At 45.1% G+C, this 20292-nt stretch overlaps 1 protein-coding gene across 1 annotated transcript; it reads right to left on the bottom strand.

Moving 5' to 3' along the window:
* Positions 1-789: 789 nt before the first annotated feature.
* LOC109702976 (WD repeat and SOCS box-containing protein 2) lies at positions 790-20282 on the bottom strand. Its single transcript, XM_074061023.1, has 9 exons — positions 20168-20282; positions 14528-14696; positions 8869-9113; positions 8580-8711; positions 4997-5097; positions 3728-3900; positions 2938-3048; positions 2737-2844; positions 790-1684 (listed from the first exon to the last, which is right to left on the bottom strand). Exons 1-9 carry the CDS (start codon positions 20178-20180, stop codon positions 1522-1524), a joined length of 1215 nt encoding a protein of 404 aa, XP_073917124.1. The 5' UTR covers positions 20181-20282; the 3' UTR covers positions 790-1521.
* Between the last annotated feature and the right edge of the window lie 10 nt (positions 20283-20292).

Genomic DNA, 20292 nt, shown 5'->3' with positions numbered 1-20292 from the left:
TTTTCCTGGGCAGAGGCAGAAAGCTACACCTGGCAGCACAGTCGCAAAGGGGAACTGAGGCTCTGTGGTATGCAGTTGCCATGTGATGGTATTCATGCATTTGGACTTGACATTTTCAGCTCACAGTGGGTTTATTGGGATGTAACCCCATTGTAAGTTGAGGCGTAGCTGTACTATCCAAAAGGACAGCTTGCCCATGGAGAACTTGCTCCCCAAGGACACCAGCAAGTTCCTGGCCAAGTGGTTTAGTTTCTCAGACTACACTGTATATGACATTTCAAGATAATCATAAATCTGAAATACTGGCCAATCCATTTCTAGTTCTCCCATTGTACTACTTGTTTGAAAGGGTGACTTGTTTCTCCTTAATGAAAAAAGTGAAGCATAGAGGCAAACGCTTTGGCTTTTTCCCTCAAGTGAAAGCCTTGTTTTGAAATGTTTTTCTTCAGGGTTGTAGAGGAAGATTCCTCCATTCTAACAAGGTGTACAATGTCAACACTGCCTGCATAAAAGGAATTGAGGAAGCCAAAGAATAAGATGTTGCATTTCTTTTAAAATAATTTAAACTCTTAAATTTCATAAGGTAGATTTTGTCTGAATGAGTGTCTTGATTAGATACCTGTAGGCCACTGAAGGAGAACAGTATTTTTAAGGAGCTGTTTGTTTAGGGACAGTTGAAATTGGCTGATGAATCTGATGAGGTCAAACAGCAAAGACAGACGTTCATAAGAGTATGAGGTGAAGTGATGACAACGGCAATTCTTAAGTAAGACACATCCTCACAAGTGGTCCATTTAAGTACTAGGTTTTTACATACCATTGAGAAAAACACAGTTGTACCTTTACACCTGGGGGGAAATACAAATAAATACGATGCTAGTAAGTGGCCAACAACTGGCAGCTCAGCCGTTTAACAGTCATGCAGTTCAGGATGCATCCTTGCATAATGTGACACCGCACATGCACACCATTGTTTAAAACACAAAAATAGTGTCTCGGACAGGATCACCGCCTCTGAGTCCCCTGTTAATATCTTATACCAAATGGCTCCATGGAAACCTGTCCTGCTGGTGAGAGGCACTTGCCTGACCACAGCAAGAGAAACTAGACCACTGCACCTGAAACAAGGGTGACAGGTACTGTGCTTGCGGCAGTCACGTCTCAGCACAGGAGTGTGAACTTGGCTGCTGCTAAGGAGAGGCTTTGGAGGCCAGCTTTTATTACCAAAACATCAATATCTGCACTTGAATCAAAACAACTAGAAGGAGTCCAACATTTGCTGCTCACACGTGGACCGAAGATTTAAGGTAAGGCTCTGACCCCACTGTGGAACCTCAAAGACTTGCACAAGCCACGGAGAAGATCCGTGACTAGTCCACCGGAATCTGGCTTGCTACATTCTATTCACAATCCCAAAGAAGTTCTATTGCAATCAGACCAGATGCTTGGCCTGTTATGGCGGCTATTCCTTTGTCAGAAGATTTATTCTGCTACGGAGAAAAACACAACATGTAGCGTTGATTAAAAAGTCCTGTATGTGAGGAACTCTTTCATTTTCTTGGGGATTGGCAGTGCTAGGACTTGGTAAGTTGTCAGGAAACTTCGCAGGGCTTTTCGGCATAAGTGCTTCAGTGAGGACAGGACTCTGGGAGCAGTCCAGAACTGGACGTGGCCATCTCTTGTCCTGAAACGAGAAACCAAGGTGTTAAGGTAGACCCTGGAAGTTTGCATTTTCACTATAATAGACAGGAATGTTTCTGATTTGACCTGAGATAGGAGGCTTGAAAGGGTGAAATGCGACCCTGAGAAGGGATGTAAAGACTAAGTGCTGAATAATGAAGGCTACTCCACAGGATATGAGAACTCAAGATGTGCCACACTCTATTCCCAGCTACCTGGGAGGCAGGCTGCCATGAGGATTGCTTGAGTTCTAGATCAGCCTGGAAAACAATAAGACGATAGCAAAAAAAGCCCATAAACACAAAACCTCAACACCTTTAATACCAAGCACTATCTCTGTCAGCACAGCCCCTCTACATTGTAGTTCAAAAGTAATAGCTGGGTGCCAGTGGCTCATGCCTGTAATCCTAGCTACTTGGGAGGCTAAAATCAGGAGGACCATGGTTTGAGGCCAGTCTGGGCAAATAGTTTGCAGGACCCTCTCCAAAATAACCAGAGTAGAGTGGACTGGAGGTATGGCTCAAGCAGTAGAGCACCTGCTTTTGCAAGCATGAAACCATGAGTTCAAACCTCAGTCTCACCAAAAAAAAAGTAATGGAGCCAGAGTGTGGTGGTACACCACCTTAGTCTCAGCTATTCAGGAGACAGAAGGATCATGGTTCAAGGCCAGCCTTGGCAAAGTTAGCTTGAGACCCTCCCAAAAAAACAAACTAAAAGGGGACATGGCTCAAATGGTAGAAGCCCTGAGTTAATTTCAGTACCACCAAAAAAAGGTAATGTCAGGTGCCATCTACTGAATAGGTGTTACCTGTAAGGTAGTCTCAGCCACAAATGAGGTTTCCCAGGTGTCATGAACTGTAGGCCTTTTATTACATTTGGATTAAATATTAAGTGCAAATGACAAACTGGCAGAATAGAATTTGAATTTTATATAATCTTGGATGTCCTTTTTAAGAGTTCCTTATACACAAGAAAATTTTAGATGTTTTCTTCCCTTAAAAAACCAACATGGTAGAGGCAGCAGAAACTGCAGTCTGCTGAGCTCTAGGTACGTACCCTGTGGCAATAACTCCTCCACGTGGGAAAAACGTGCAGCAAAGCCCGTTGGTCATGGGCGCGAACGCAACTGGCGTCTTCAGTTCCAGGGCCCAGATCCTGAGGAGCCTGGCGGGAGACGGCACGTTCACATGTCAGTTGACCGGAGGAGGCCAGGGAGCAGCACCTGCTCTGTGGCCTCCAAAAGAGTTCTCCCAGTACCTGTCGTCTGCCACAGTGGCAAGGTACAAGCCTTCAGGAGAGAAGCACACGGATCTCAGGGAGCTCATGTGGACATCACTTTCGTCCATGGCAGGGTCCAGCTGGGTGTGGCTGCAGAAGAAACAGGACAGTAGGCCTGAAATCATGGCCACCCTCCCCCAGCAACCCCACCCCTATGCAGGAGACCAAACTGCTGTGGCCTGTGGCCCTTATAAAAAACCTCACAATTTGCAGACTGGAAAATGGCCCCTCAGAGGGCTCCAAAAGTCTTGAGGAGGTGGAAGGGTTTACTAGCACTTCCTTGTGCTAATTGCCTTACGCAAAGTAGGTCACTCCTCACTTTCATACCACAGTACAAACCGAAAGTCTTTTTTAGGCTGAGCTACATGGTAATTATAGGACTACCTATTATTTGCTTCATAAAACAACAGAGATAAAGGGAAAAAGTAGACCAAGTTTGTGAGAACATGAAAATTCATATTGGAAAGGGCAGCTTCGATCAGAGGATCATTCTGAACTTTTTAATCTAGTTATTAATAAAAGGAAATGAAGAGTCACTTTGAGGTTTCACAATGCTGAATTCAAAGCACAGTCTGTCTCCTAATCCAGAAGATTCTGAATTCACCCAGGTCTAATTTAGAGTTTCATCTACCACAACGCACTGAGCTGCTTATGTCTTCTCATCCGGGCTGCCCCCACCTCCCAGACTCTGAATGGGACATGTCCAATCCCAGGCAGGTTTCTCATTAGTCACCCTACAAGGAAGTCGCAGCAGGGATTCTGTCCTTACCGGAGAGACCTTAACTTCTCCCCTGTATAAGGATCCCACATGATCACGTTGGTATCGTAAGAAGCTGTGACGAGCAAGGCAGAGTCAGGGGAGAAATCACAGGAGACTACACTGCTTTGGTGGCCCTCTAGCTTCCGGATCAATGTGTAGGACCTCATGCTCCATAGAAAGACCTGTGGAGACCAACAGGTGCTGGTGAGGGGCAGGAACAAAGCACTCGGCTGGAACAGCAGCAGGAGGCATGGAAATTCTGTAGGTTCCTCGGCCAGGCTCAGCCCTCCCATAACCCATCACTGAGGCTCACATAAGGCCCTGGACTGAAATTCTGAAGGCTCTTAAAGCTCAAAGCATTTCTCGAGAGTAAGCCAGGCTGATCTTAGGAAGGCTGTGGCTGTGTGACACAGGAAGGCTCTGATCTGTGTGACACAGGGCAGCATGTGCTGAGGAAGACCTAAGCTGAGTGCTCTCTTGTTCCACTTAAAACCAAAAAAAGTGTACGTGAGCTCTCGGCCCACCCTACAAAGCAGCTGCACCCTGCCAAGACGTCTGATACCCACCCTTCCTCACAGATCCATGGCAATCTGTCCCACCACTGTGTCTGACTGAGCTCCTCACTTCAACCTTTCCTGAGACTCATTAAGGTAGGATTTTGCTTTCTTTAAGAAAACTCTTGCTTTCACATAGTTCCTAATCCAGTAATCAACCACCAGTGACCCTTCTAAACTTTTAATTGGTTACAGCAAAGGCTCAGAATAAATGCAAAAGCTGAACAGAAACCACGCATTCCTATTGAGTTCCTAGTATCTTTTAAAAGAGCCAGGATTTCAGAACAAAGCTTAACAAGTAACTACATACATGTCATGACTTGAATTGGAAATCCCACTCAGAGCAGTTCAAATGTGATGGTTCAAAGGAAATCTGGCTCTAGATGTAGGCTGTAGTTTTTAAAATCTTAGACTCCAAAGGGAAGAGAAGTTTAAAAAGCACCCCCTTTGCCATTTTGTTAAGGGAAACAGCCACCCAGTGATGGGAGCAACCTGCTTCCAAACCCTCCTCTCTTGATTCACGTGAGGTGCCAACCGCAAGGGAGCTGTGAAGGCAGAGCCCGCCAGCGCCTTCTGCTGGTGCTCACTGGCATGTGGATTTAAGCTTCCTTATGTTCATACTCAGCGCCCCCCACCCACCGCCACTACCACCACCACCACACATCCAACCTCCATGTCTCAGTAAACAAAAGCGATACGAAATGGCACTGTGTCCGAAGCCTACCGACTTCTCTCCAGCTGCAGAGCACAGCATACTACAATCAGGGGAGATGGAGCAGCAGTAAACCCACTGCAGGTGGCCCGATAACACCTGAATCTGTTTACCTGGCAGAGGAGAGACAAGCAAATGATCAGCCAACCCCAAAACAACAAAGAAGTAATGGCCCAACACCAAGATCCACCATCCAGTTCTCTTGTAGCTGGGCCCAAAGGTCCACTAGTTTAATGCAGCAAAAGAACTATGACAAGATCTGTCATTTAAACACTTGTAAACAAAAATAAACACCAGTAATCTATTAATATGGTGCTCTAATAGACAAGGAAACCATTATCTGCAGCTTCACTTAACTCTACAAGAGCAAAGGGAATACACAGATCTGGTGCCCTCTGATAGCAGAGAACATTCTATTCAGATATCCAACCATCTCAAGAACCTAAACATCCATCTTCATTAATGTCTACCATGGCTTTCCCATGGTCACATGGACCCTCAATTAGGAGCGGCACTGTGAAGTAACTAGAGGCAGAAGCTCTGGAGTCAGATGACCTGGGTTGGAAAGCTGGCTCAGCATTATAAATCGGGGTGACTCACATCATCTCTCCAGGTCTGAGTTTTTGAAAAAAATGGAATGTCCACCCATAGGAGAGGGAATAGGTAAATTAATGGAAGTACATCCAGCCTGTTAGTCCACATGGAATTAGACATAGATTTTTCCATGAGGTACTACTTAATGAAAACAAAAAGGATTATGCAGAAAAATGTGAAGAATATGATTCCACTTTTGTAAAACAAAACCCCCAAAGCTCATGAATGTCAGCACATGTGTGTGTAGGAGTCTGCAAGTACAGAAAAATTATAGAAGGATATATGCTAGGTTCTTAACATGGGTAATCAGCTTGCAGGGGAAGAGAGGACACAGAAGAGGGAAGGCAATGAGAAAGGGGAAGGAAAAGAGCCAAACAAGAAAAACCAGAATTAGTTTTGGTTTTTGTTGGTGGTATTGGGATTTGAACTCAGGACAATGCACTTGCTAGGCAGGCACTCTACCTGCTTAGCCCTTTTCTGCTTTAGTTATTTTTTGAGCAGTTTCACATTTTTGCCCGGGGCTGGCCTCAGACCACAATCCTCCTGCCTGCCTATGCCTGGGATTCCTATGCCTGGGATTACAGTTGTGCACCACCATACCTGGCAAAAGTTTTTATAAGCATATATATGGTCAGATATAGGAATTTATGAAGTTTACGTGCATGAGTAGACATATGAAAATTAGAATTTTTTAAAACTTGGCTATGGTTTCTTCTGTCACATTTCAGGGTGGTATGGAACTAAATGCATAAGGCAAGACAACTTGGTAGGGTAGTCTTGGTACTTGGGACACAATTTCCTTCATCTCCTCTCCTTAAAAAACCTTAACAATGTCTTACTCTGTTGTGCCCACTGTTACTCTCACCTAGTCCTTCCTTCCCTACCAGCAAGTGATTTTCGGTTACTCCATTGACCTTCCTGAGGCAGGAAGCTACTTCTGTATACTTACTACAACAGCAGTAAAAACAGCCCTGCTGGGACTGGGGATATAGCTCTGTGGGAGAGCATGTGCCGAATATGAGCTTGGTCCCAGGTTCGATCACCAGCACTGCACAAAAACCAACATGGTCTTTGAGAAGCCTTCCTTGTCACCAGACCCACCTTAGACTGTGTGATTACAAGTGCTAGTCATGCATAGAAACTCCCTTGAGTTCTCTTAGTGAATAAATGTCTTCAGAAGAGGTCACTTCAAGCACCTCTGTAACTATCTGATAAGCTGCTATAAACTGAATATTTGTGTTCTCCAAAATTTGCATGTTGGAGCCTTGGGAAGTTAAAAAATTGGTCATAAAAGGGGGAGACCTCGTGAATGGATTAGTCCTTACAAAAGAGACCCCACACAGCTCTCCCCCTTTTCTGCTGTGTGAGCAGGGCAGCCATCTATGAACCAGGACAGGACCCTCAGACAGAATCTGCTGGTACCTTGATTGGACTTCCCAGCCTCCAAACTGTGAGAAGTAGATGTCTGCCATGTAACCCCGAAGCCTATGATACTTGTGATAGCAGCTCAAGCTGACTAAGATGTCAGTTATCAGGATCATTTCTGAGGGTGGTATAGGGAGCAGGACCACCAAGGTTTAGGTGAGACTGGTGCTGTAGCACCGTGGGGTGAGCAGCCCACTTCCAAAACTGCTACTTTGTCACCTCCTCCTTCCATCCCTCCACCCCCTATCCACTTATGGGGAAAAATGCATACAATAAATTCCCCTTCCCTATGTCACCAGTTAAGAATCACACCAGAGATGTGTGGGATTCTTTCTTGGGCCACTCCTGTATACAGCTTGCTCAAGGCAGAATTCCATAACAGCTGACCTCAGCTTGACTGAGAATTCCTCTCCACAAAGAAACCCTTTATTCCTTTCAGGAAGCACCCCATAGGGATGACTTCTGGATTGGTGGTTCTTAGCCTAAGGAGACTTTATCCTCCAGGAACACTGGACAATGTCTAGATATTTTGGGTTGTCACAAAGAGGATGCAAATGGCACGTAACGAGAAGAGACTGGGGTGCTGCTCAATATCCTGAAGTGCACAGGCTAGCCCACAGTCAAAGCAGTTTCCCATCCCAACGTTAGCTGTGCCAAAGATAAGAAAACCTGTTCTAGACCAGGAGGCAACATCACCCAAAAGGGGTGAAAATTAGTTCTTGGTGTCCAAAAAAACCTCATGTTCCCCCACCCCCATTTTCCTTTCTTTTTTTAAATTATTCCCCGGAAAGGGGGTTTAATCTCAGGCCTCATGCCTGCTCTGCAGGCGCTCTACCACTTGAGCCACACAGAGTTTATTGTATGTGTTCTTATGGACAAAGCATAGACATGCTTTCCGTGTGTAAGTACACAGTCACCCCACGAGTTCATGTTTGTGGACTTAACTGACCATGAGTCAAAAACGGCTTTTTAAAAAATGTGTCTGGACTAAACGTATAGATTTTTTTCTTCCGATTATTCCCTAAACAATAAACATTGTATGAGAGTATTTATTATAAGTAATCTAGAGATGGTTTAGAGTATATGGGAGCATGTGTGTCAGTTCTATGTAGACACTATGCCATTTATGAAATACACAAGCATCTGCAGATTTTGGTACCTTGGAACCCATCTCCTTGAGAGATTACTGCACAGTACATCTTTGATATTAAAGATTTCTTGGGCTGGGCACTGGTGGCTGACACCTATAATCCTAGCTACTTAGGAGGCAGAGATCGGGAAGATCGAGGTTCGAAGCCAGTCCCAGCAAATCGTTCTCAAGACCCTATCTCAAAAAAACTCATCACAGAAAAGGGCTGGTGGAGTGGCTGAAGGTGTAGGCCCTGAGTTCAAACTCCAGTACCATAAAATAAATAAATAAATAAATAAAATTTTTGGATTCAGTGAACTTTTGGGGCAGAGGGTGATTAAAAATACTGAGAAACCACCTTTCTAGATAAAAATGGCATTGGCAAAATGAAGTAAGGGGCAACTGCAGTATTTTGGGGGTTGATGAGTAACTCAGCCTCCTCCCTACCATGTTTATTCAGGTCCCAGATTCGAAGAGTCTTGTCCCGTGATGCAGAGACCAAAATCAAGCTGCCACTGGGTGTGAAGCTCAGATCTCTCACGACGTCTTGGTGGCCAGAAAGATTCAAAAGCAGGAGTCCTGGAAGGAAGCAGGAGCACTCAGTCTGTGGCAGAGGGGACCTAGGCTGCCAGCCGTGCTGCTCAGTTGCTCCTCAGGGTCAACAGCCCCTGGAGCCTAATCAGAGTGTGTCACCAACATGCCACCCTGCACCACATGCCAGATGGGAACAACCTACCTGTCTGCACCTCCCAAATCTTGATCTGTCCATCGTTGAGTCCCGTGGCGAGGATCAGGCAGGAGACATCTGGCCCTTGGGGATGGGGGCGGGCCCAGAGCTTCTTGCTGGGTGGAGAAGGCCACGGGCTGAAGGCCAAACCCCATACAATCTGCCCACAGTCCAGCGTCTTCTCCTTTGGGCTACCTCGTCCTTTTGTATCATTCTTGCTGCTTCGGCTCTTGGCTTCAAACCCTCTGGGGATGCTGGGCAGAGCAGAGTTTTCTTAATGAGTCTAAAACTGTTACTTGCCACCCTGAAACAGGAAGATTCTAAAGTCCTAGAAACAAGTCTAGTATATTTAGTGAACTCTGGCGACTTTTCTTCATGTTTCACTTATAACTCACAAAACAGGTTTCCATGGGCCTTGGCCCACCCTAGTTGTGACAGTCCTGCCTTGTGGGATAACTAGATCACAGAGGCTCCAGGGAGCCACTCACTTGCTCAGGAAATTCTCAGGCTTTGGTGCATGGAAAGCAGCACATACTGCTTTCCCATGGGCAAGGGTGCTCATACTGTCGGTTTGGAACCAGGGCAGACAGAATTAGAGCTCAAATACCCACCTGCTACTCTCCTGCCTGACAAGTCCCCATCTCCAGCTCAAAAATCTTCAAGGAGCTTCTTGCCAATACAGTTTGTGTGGTACATGTTGAGTTCCACCTTCACTCACTAACTATATTCCCATCCATAACAAGACTCTTTCATTTACTGCCTGATAGTACATGGACAGTATAGGGCAGGAACCCATCAGCAGGTAGTCAACAGACAGAAAGAACTACAGAACTGCTCAGAACTGGCCCAACCCTCTTTTATGTTTTACAAGTGGAATATGCCCACATTATTGGTGCTCAGTCCCTGAGTCACTGAACCATGCACAGTACTGTGCCCAGCAAAACCTCAAAGGCACAGGCAGGTAGACTGCTTAGGGGTGTGGCCTGAAAACAAACTTCACTTTCTGCAGTACACTTTATCAGTGCAAACAGTAAATCATGCTTTGCTGGGTGACACTGAACACTCTTGCACATCCAACTGGGGGAAGAGAAAATGAAACACTGGGGCAAGCTCACCTTTGGTTTCTGAGAACCTTACGTCCATCATCTGTATTGTTGGACCCTTTTATTCCTGTGTTCCAAAAAGTGCTAAATAATTACATTTCTGTCAATTATATAAAACATATTACAGAATTTTAACCTGTGTAACTGGAAGGGAGGAACTGAGGCAAGTTTAGGCTCTATCAGTGTAAATTGCCAGCAGCCTGGTTTTGCTTTTGATCTTTCAATAATCCCTTGTCAATTTCTTCAGAATCAAGGTATAATTGACAAATAAAACTTGAATGTATTTACAAGATATAACTGTGCTGATGGGGAACACTTAAATGAAGCTAATTCACATATTCCTCACGTAACATGCTTTGCACCCTTTGACCACCAGACCTCACCTCTCCTCACCACCCCTTCAGCCCTTGGTAGCTACTATTTTAGCTCTCTGCTTCTGTGAGTTGAACTTGTTTTTAGATTTCCCATATAAGATCACACGGCATTTTTCTTTCTGTGCATAACTTACTCACTTAAGATAATGTCCTCCAGTTTTATGAATATTGGAGAAAATGAGAGGATTTTGTTTTCGCACATAAAGTTTTATTGGAACCCTCCTTTGTGTACACAGTGCTATACTGGCAGAAGTGAATGGTCACAATAGACTTTGTGATCTATAAGGCCTGAAATATTTACTATCTGGGCCTTTATAGAAAATGTTTGCTGGCCCCTGGTCTAAATGGTCAAAAGTAACCTGAAGTGTGTTATTCTAGCTAAACAATCTAAATGTGATCTTTTTGATTGACTGTCTAATCCACACATAGTCATTCCCTATCTGCCCACACCTGTCTGGTACTGGCATAGGTACCTGAGTAAGATTCTAAAAGCAGGCCACGGAGCTCGACATGATGGTGCATACCTGTAATCCCAGCAACTGGGAGGAGGCTGAGGCAGGATCAGGAGTTAGAGGCCAGCACTGACTACACAGTGAGACTGTCTCAAAAAAGAAAAACAAAAGCAGGTCACAGAAGAAGTCAGTAAAATAGCTTGGAACCTCCAAAGTTGCATTATTTTTTAATATAAAATTTCTTTTTTTTTTTTTTGGTGGTAGAGGGCTTCATGCTTGCTAGGCAGTTACTCCACCACTTGAGCCACTCCATCAGTTCATAAAACTCTCATTTCTGTATTTGAATTAAGGGATATTCCTGCAGTTACTTTACTCCAAAAGGATGAAGGCATTTACATATTATTTCATTCTAATATCGTAAGTAGAATTTTTCTAGAAAGAGATATAGTCACACACTACTTAACCACAGGGACATATTTTGAGAACTTCATAGGTAATTTTGTCCTTGTGAGATCATAGAGTGTGCTCACACAAACTAAGACAGCTACAATGTCACTAGGCAATATGATCTCGTGGTACCACTGTCAAACGTGTGGCCCTTCACTGACCAAAACACCAGTAAGTGGCACAGGACTATACTAAAATCTCTGCTATGGCCTAAGTTATTAACTTTCCTGTGTCACAAACTCAGTCAGGGCAGAACTGGAATTAGAACTCAAGTCTTGTGCATCCTAGCCTAATACAAAGCAAGGACTCTGAATCTCTAAATGTGCTGATGAATCAAGTGATGAGACTCCTGGGAGGCAGGGAGGGGAGCATGGAAAAGAGCTGCTGAAGGCAGGGAGACTATGGAGAACTTGGCTCCAGTCGAAAACCAAGATTCTAAATCCTTTCTTCTGAAGGTGGCACGGTTATTTGATTAATATCAGTTATATGCTCAATAACAAAAGTACTTCCTAATACAATTTTCAAGTGTATAACAACTCTAATAAGAATATAAATGTCCCAGGACTGGAGGCGTGCCTCAAGTGGTAGAGCACCTGCTTTGCAAGTATGAAGCCCTGAGTTCAAACCCCAGTCCCGCTGGGAAAAAAAAAGAATATAAATTCCCCAGACTCCCCCTTTCAAAGGGCTTTTAAAAGAATGATGACGATGAGTATTGCTATTACTACTATTATTGCAGTACTGGGGTTTGAACTCTGGCCTTACAGAGTGGGCACCCTAATCTAGGTGGGCACCCTAATCACTTGAGCCACTCCACCAGCCCTAAAATGATTAATTTAATTATAAAAACAGAGAAACAAATAAAAATTACTAGCTGGGTGTGATGGCCCAGGCCTGTAACCCCAGTTACTGAGGAGACAGAGGCAGGAAGATCAGGTGGCAGCAGGATCGTGAGTTCAGGGCCTGCCTGGACTTAAAGACCCTATCTCAAAAACAAAAGCACTGAGGGTGGGGCTCAAGTGGTAGACTGCTTGGGTAGCATGTACAGGAGGCCCTGGATTCAATTCCCAGAAGCACAAAAAAAAGTTACCTATAATCCAACACCATTCTAACCATAGTAAACATTTCACTACAAAATTGTGTGTGTTTTTTAAAGAACAAGTTGGGATAACATTGCGTATGTTTTATAGCCTGTTTTTGGTTTTTTTTTTTTAAATAAGCCTTACACAGTTTGTGTTTTCCCAGGTTATTCTTCTTCAAAATGTGTGATTTTCTTCAAACCAAACTTCTCATTTAACATATTAGTAACATTTTCCTCATAGTAAATAATACTCCAAAGGCTAATATTCCAGTATCTTTTCTCATTTTCCTCAGTTAACATCGAAAGGATATATTTATCTATAGTAACATATTTATATATATGTATGTGTGTGTGTGTATATATATATATATATATATATATATATATGTATGTGTAAGTGATTGGTGAGGAAAACAATTTTCCATTTTGTTCTTTTAAAAAAAAAAAAACTTATTCAGACAATAAATTGTCATCAAGCTCAAGTCTGGAAAGAGTCCACTGTATTTACAATGGGGGATCAGTAAGCAAGTAATGATCTTGGCATTACCAGCAAACTGACCATAAAAGGAATTCTGAGGCCCAACCTTTTAATCCTACCTAGGTTTCGGGGGTGACCAGTCCCCATCCGGAAGCAACCTAGAGGTAGCCCACCATTAGTCACCTCAATAGCATACAAAAAGCTTCATCGCTCTGGAGATTGCAAGGATTCCTAGGAGTGGTGTGCCAGGAAATGACGATGAAAGCACAGATATAGTCTTCCTAAAATCACTTCCTTTGCCCAGCACAGTACAACTACCCATTCTAGCAAACAATTGTCAGCACCAAGTTTCAGCCTGAATGCATAAAAAGCTTATATCTAACATACTATTTGTAAGAAATACCTACAGCAAACCAGTCAAGAACAGGGGCAGTGCCTGATGCATTTCGGAATTCTTGGCCTCTACCCAATGTCATGCAAAGATTTGCAGTGAATGTTGACTAAATAAACAAATGCAGACACACAGCTGTCCTGGGACAAATGAAGACCTAGACACAGGCCACCTGGAGGGAGTGCACCGATTCAGACACTGGGGCCCGTCTATGCTAAAGAAGGAAAAACTGCAGCACCAGAAACTAAGCAAGTTCAATAGGAAAACAAAGAAGACCCAACTTTATTTATTTCTTTTGGTGGTACTGAGGTTGGAACTCAGGGCTTCATGCTTGTTAGACAAGTGTTCTACCACTTGAGCCACTCCGCCAGCCCTTTTTTGTGTTGGGTATTATCGAGACAGGGGCTCTCAAACTATTTGCCAAGGCTGGCTTCAAACCAAGATTCCCTTGATCTCTGCCTCCTGAGTAGCTAGGAAAATAAGCGTGAGCCACTGGCACCCCAGCTAAGAAGATCCAATTTTAAAATGGCAAAAGATCTGAATAGAGATTTTTCCCAGGAAGGTATTCAGAGAACAAATAAGCACATGGAAAGGTGTTCAAACCCAGCAGCCATGAGGGAATGCAAATCAGAACCAGGGAGATCCCACTTCACACCCACTAGGATAGCTAGGCTGGAATCAAAAAGATAGACAAGTGTTGATGAGGATGCAGAAGATGTGGAACCTGAAAACGTTACTCATAGGAATATAAAATGGTGCCACCACTTCCGGGAAACAGCCTGACACTTTCCCCCAGTGAAACACTGGAAAAAAAAAAAAAAAAAAAACCTGTTCATAAATGTTCACGGCAGCACTATTCACCACAGCCAAAAAATGAACTAAGTCCACCAGTGAAAAACGTATAAACGGAATGTGGTAGCTCTGTGTCTTGCAATGTTAGTTGGCAATAAATGGAAGTGAAGTATTGATATATAACCACAAGGTTGAATTATGAAACACTCTGCAGGGAGAAAGTGGCCAAAGAAAGCCATGTATTGTAAGAGTCCATTAATATGGAACGCCCACAGCAGGCAAGTCCATAGACACAGAAAGCAGATTAGAACCCTGATAAAGTCATCTCGTTGTACACTTTAAATGGGCAAACTGTATGTGTGTCAATTATATCTCAATAAAGCTGTTTAAAAAAAACCAAAGCCAAAAAGCTCAACATGGGATGACCACAGTCTTGATAAAAGTGGGATCTGGGAACCTCTCCCCTCTCATGCGCTCTTGGACAGGGAGTCATTTGGGAAGCGCCCCTAAGACCTGGTCAGAACTCCCTCGTCCTTTTGGACAGTGCACTTACAACTGCTCCTCCAATGGCCAAGGGATGAGCTTGACGATGCAGTGTCCTTGAGACCAAGCAAACCAGGAACCATCTGGGGAGAAGGCGACACTCCAGGTCTCGCAGCTCGATTTCCAATCAAATTGGTGGGGGCGCCCAGGCTTGAGCTCAGCCAGCAGCAGTGGCTCCTCTGGACAGGAGACAGAATGCTTCAAAAACACATCCTCACTCTCGGACCACCAGCTTCAGGGAAGCTGTGTCCCCATAGCTTTGGGAAACACTCTGGTTTCCGGAGGGAGTTGTCATTTAAATGACCTGGGGCAGAACAGCAGCCACAGACTACTTTCCATGGAGGTTATTCAGCCCCAGGCCTCCCCACTGCTCACCAGGACTCAAGGTAACCTTTGTGAGGGTGGGCCTGGTGAATGAAGGCCTCATTTTCTTACAAGTGCCTGAGCAGAAAGTGGACAGCCAGGCCTATGTGAGGTGCCTTCCAGGACTCCAACACTGGCCCATACACTTAAGGACCGGAACCTCCTAGTGGGTAGACTCCCTCGAATTTCCAGAACCCTTCCCTCCACCTGCCCTGCAAGGTGTTTGGCCCTGGCCTCACTTCACACTTGGACCTACTGACCAGGCTTCCTCCATCTACCACTGCCTGCTTCCCACCTCCGCTCCATACTGGCTTAAACTTGCATCTCATCTTGCCAGGGCTCTTGCAAGTGTCTAATTTCATTTTCCTGCCCCTACAGCCTTTGCCAAAGGTGAAAGCACACATCATTTCTTTCAAACACATTCCATTATGAAAGTGACTGCCTAATGAGGGCAACTGAGCCCAGGCCTTCTAGCCCAGTCACCTCTCCAAGCCCTCTACCTGCCCTGCAGACCACGCAAGTCTTTTTAACATGCCGTCCACAAATGGCTCCTTTTCTGATTAGGAGACTCACCCAGATCTGCAACTGACAAGCATCCTCTCCTCTCACACTACCGAAAGGGGAAGGAGTCCCACTGCGGTCATTTCGTTGTCTGCTGTCACCCTCTCCTTCCAATACCAAGGTGATTCATCTTGAGAGTAGGCAATATGTCTGTGCTTCAACCTAACCACAGTTCCTGCTTTATTCCTCTACATGGATGGAGGATTCTGCATGGCCAGCAAAGCCTGGGAGTTAGTTCAAAGAAATTCGGAACGGATTTTCTGACCACTATGACTGCAATACATAACAGAAAACTGGCTTCCATCTGAAATGAGGTCATTTCCTCATGTGCATGTTCACTTCGGTAGTTCCAAGTTTTGACATGTTCATGGCTGCTACTAGATATTCATTTTTAAAAGTCCTATTTCATATATTTTAAGATACATCATTATAGGTCTTCTTGTATTTTTTGACCTCAGGGTTAAATGCGCACTATCTTTTCTGGGTGATATATGATGTGTCTTGAAGTCATGGAGCAGAATCTCAAGATGCATAAATGTAAGTATTTTCTGGTATGTGCTTTACAGGAAAAATAGAGGTGCATTTTGTTTTATAAAATAGGTGTTGAAAAAAATCTAGAATTTTAATACATCATTATCAAGCCTTTGTAAAGAGAATATTCATTTCTTGAGGTTCTACGCAGAAATCTAGATTTTGATACAGATCTACATTGGTGGTTGTTTAGACTTGGGAAATTTCTCCTAGAAATTTGTGTTTCTATGTGTGTCTTTGATCTTCGTAATTGCATGACTGTATGAACCAAGTTCTGTGGGTTTGAACACTCACATGGTAAAAATCACCTTCTATTTTAAATCCCTAACAGTTCTCTTGATGTCATGCAAGAATTTGACAACATTTTCTTCAATTTCATTATTTCTAGTTATTTTCTTATGGTGGCATTAGGCCCTAATCTGTTAATATCTTCTTCGTATGGCCCCAGGCTTTTTAACTGGGGGTGATTTTGTCCCCTGAAGAACTGCAATGATCTGGAGACACTTTTGGTTGTCACGACAGGGGGTGAAATGCTAGTGGCATCTCCTGGGTACAGTCCAAGGCCACTGCTCAACATCCTATGGGTGTGCATAGGACAACCTCTACCACAAAGAGTTATCTGGCCTCAAATGTCAACAGTGAGTGCTGAGGCTGAGAAAGCCAATGTAGTCAAATATTAAATAACATTGACTCACCTGGAGGAACACTGTAAACTGACCTGAATAAAATTTCTTTATTCCAACCTGATAATATTCACACTTGGTTCATTTCCTCCACAACAGGTTCATTATCCATTCTTTCAACAGTGTTGGGGGGGAGGGGCTCCACACAATATAAAAGGGGTCATACTTGGTTTTTCTTTTACCTCCTAAACCACATCCATTAGCAAGTTCAATCAAGTCTGTCTCCGAAAGACTTGCCAAATCTTTCTGTCCATCTCCATGGCTACTGCTCTAATCTATACAGCATCACCTCTCACCTGGCTCACTAGGCAGCCTTCACTGCCCTCCTAGCTTCCACTCTGGCCCTCCATCCATTCTCCTCCCCACACAGAGTGTTCAGTTTCAATTACTTAGAATAAAACCAAACTCCTCATTCTTCCTCAAAGTCCTGTATTACCTGCTCCCTGCCTATTTCTCTCCTGGGCTAGTGTGTTTCCTCTCCCTGCTCCACTCCAGAACCCCAATTAGTTCTGATCTCATAGCCTTTGAACCAGCTATTCTTAAGGGAACGCCTCTTCATGACCAGCTCCTTATTTTCATTTGGGTCTGGCTCAAATGACTTCATCTCGGGGAGCTTTTCTTTCACCCCTAGTCCAGCTCCTTCATAAAACTCGTCATCAGTGAGGATGTCCACTCCACAGCAGAGACCTTGTATGTTTATCTCCTGTGCTGGCAGAGTTCCTGGCACAGAGCAGGCTACTAGTATTTGGTGAGTAGATGTATATGGTAACCCTCTTTAAATATAAAGGAAATGAAGCCCCTTAAACTATCGATACTCATGCCAAGTATTTTACATGAAATCCTTTCTAAACGCCAACGCTACCCAGAATTCACACTCTATTTCTGGGACCTGGGGATTCAATCTCCTGCTATTTCAGGTTTAGGAATCCAGGAGCTAAAAGAAGAAAAGAACTCAGTGACTCCTGACTCTTGGTGTCTGGGCTCAAACTAAACTGGAGAAGAAAACCATAATTAGTGCATAACTTCAAAACAAAACAGAGTTGAGAGGCTCCAGTTCCATCTGGGATTGGACCTGCAGTGGCCCTTCTTGGTTTTTAAAGGTCAAGGCTCAGGGTTTTCCCCAGGCGGGGTTGAACCCAGAACCTCAAGAATGCTAGGCAAGTGCTCTACCACTTAAGCCGCACCTCCAGCCATCCAGCTTTTTAATTGACAAATATTACATGTATTTACAGTGTACCACATAAATTCTTAATGCATTGACACATTGTGGGAATGGCTCAACCAAGCTATTTCACATCCTGGGCATTTTTTTGTGGTGAGGACACTTGAAATTCTACCCAGTAATTTTCAAGTAAACAATATATTGTTATTAACTGTGGTCACCATAAGGTACAATAGGTATCTTGAACTTATTCCTCCTAACTGAAGTTTTATCATCTTTGGCTAATATCTCCCTAATCCTAACCCCCTTCCAGGTTTTCCTATCAAACAACAGGATGTGTTTGGACTCTCAGGCTGAAAGGAAAGACACTTACTATAAGCCTCTTCTAGGCAAGGCTGTTAGCTTTAACAGAGATGGAAGCTAATCCCTTAGCAGGCAGGCAGCTCAGTGATGTTTTTTTCCTTGCCTCAGGACCATTGCACTGGCTGTTTCATCAGCTTGGAAAGTTTTGCCTGGCTGCTCCATCATATTACACAGGGCTCTGTGCTCATGTCACATTCTTGGAGACCTCTCTGGCCTCACTAAAGTGACTCACTTTCCTTAACCACTTAATTTTCGTTATAATCATCACTCAGGTATTTTCCTGATTGCTTTTGTTGTTTGATGTATTTATTGTCTATCTCTTCCCCACCCATCTGGACTTGCTTATCTCTTTACCCCACATGGTTACTGACTGACTACAAGAAGTATGGCAGGTCTGAATTAAAATGTGCCAGGTATTAAAAAAAAAAGCTTTGACACACAAAAAACACTAAAATATCCCAGTAATTTTTATTTGATTACTTAATCAAGTCGAAATGATATTTTCTGTGGTGTTGGACTGAGGGAGATAAAGCTTTTAAATGAATGTGGCTAGAATATTTTAAATTACTTATGTGGCTCATATTATACTTTTATTGGCCAATACTGGCCTAGAGGTGCCTACACACAGTAGACAATCAATAAATGAATGAATACATGAATCTGACCACTGCTCTGAAGATGTTTACCATTGTCCATTGTAATCCCTTTACAATAGGTTTTGTCCAGTTGGGAAAGAGTAAAACTCTTGCCTACTCTCAGGTCTTTTTGTTTGAACAGCTTGACATCTCTCAAGTGCTGTAACCAGGGTCCCAAAACGAAGCTGTCAATCATTAGAAAAAACCCAAAACTGGAAACAAATTCCTGTTAAAAGGGGCAGCTAGCTACAGATGGCTTTCAGATCCAACTGAAAAAAAAAAAAAAGATCTAGGAGCACAGTAGGGGCCATTTAAAAAGGATTCTATGAATAACACTCACTGAAAAGAGAGCTCTTATCTAGATGGGAACGGGAAAGAAAGAGCTGCCTCTACACCTTTCACTGACATCAAACAAAGGAATGTCACTTCCTAAATTAAAAAGGGACACCACCCCAGAGCATACCAGCTTTCAACCACCCTTCCGCCACAGCAAGTTATGGGAGATCAGACCTCCAGACCAGCCCAAGGGGCTGGAGCACAAATACTAGCCCCTGGTTTTGACCCCGAGGGAGGCTCAGGAGTAAGGAAGTCACTTTGACCCCTGGAGGTGCTCCAATGGAAGGAGCATCTTGATCCCTGGGGAAGGGTGGGGTGTAGAAAGCCACCTGAAGCTCCAGTGCTGCAGGAGCCACCCAGTCCATCCCTACAGTATCCAGGCGGAGGGGACAGAGCTGGGACAAGCATCAAGGCCACACCTCCCCCCAGCCTGGGTGTCCCCAGGGCCGGCAGGAAGTGGCTCCAATATTGACTTCCACTCTGGCTTCCGACTGTGACAGCTGTGAACAAGGACAGGGCCTCACCCTCGGGGTGCTCATTGGCGAGGTCATTCGTGTCCCCAGCCCCACCCCGACACCCTGCGCCAGCTATCCATGTCCCCAGACCTCAACAGTGCGGACAGGAAGTTTGGGGAGCTTCCACCCAGCCACCCACCGGGACAAAATGGGGCTGCGGGTGGAGGGTGATGACACCCGGCTCGGTGGCGTGTCCCGGTCCCCGGTCCCCGCGTCCTGGGTAGGGTGGGAGTCCCGTTAGGGCTCGGCGCTCCCCGCGTCGCCCCCGACGCAGGCGACGGCCCGACGTCCCCTCTGCCCCCAAGGCCGGGTCCCCGCGGCGGCGGCGGCTGCATGCGAAGGGCTCCGCTGACAGCGAAAGTGAAACAAAGCTGGGCGCCCGCGCGCACCCCGCCGCCGCCGCCGCCGCGGCCCCGCGCCGCCATCCCGCCGCCGGCCACCTCGGGTCCCCGCCTCCCGGGAGAGCTGGCCGCGCTCCCGCGGCGGCGCCCGACCACTCACCTCCGGCCTCCATGGAGGTCGCGCGCGGCCCGCCACAGCGGCGGGCGCCTCAGCCCCCCGGGCCGCCGGCCCTCATGCCTTCCCCGCGCCGCCCGCCCGCGCCCCGACCCCCGCCCCGCCGCCGC

This window comes from Castor canadensis, chromosome 18 (assembly GCF_047511655.1).
Source record: "Castor canadensis chromosome 18, mCasCan1.hap1v2, whole genome shotgun sequence".
Classification (NCBI taxonomy): Eukaryota; Metazoa; Chordata; class Mammalia; order Rodentia; family Castoridae; genus Castor; species Castor canadensis.
The sequence above is the reverse complement of the archived record's forward strand: the minus strand, read 5'-3'. Positions and strand labels throughout refer to the sequence as shown.

What these genes read in the sequence shown, in the direction of transcription:
- LOC109702976 (XM_074061023.1), bottom strand. An exon ending in CTGGGACCTGAATAAACATG is followed by an intron (nt 5,098 to 8,579) that starts GTAGGGAGGAGG and finishes CTCCTCTGCCAG; the next exon opens with GTAAACAGATTCAGGTGTTA. An exon ending in GGAGGAGTTATTGCCACAGG is followed by an intron (nt 1,685 to 2,736) that starts GTACGTACCTAG and finishes TTCTCGTTTCAG; the next exon opens with GACAAGAGATGGCCACGTCC.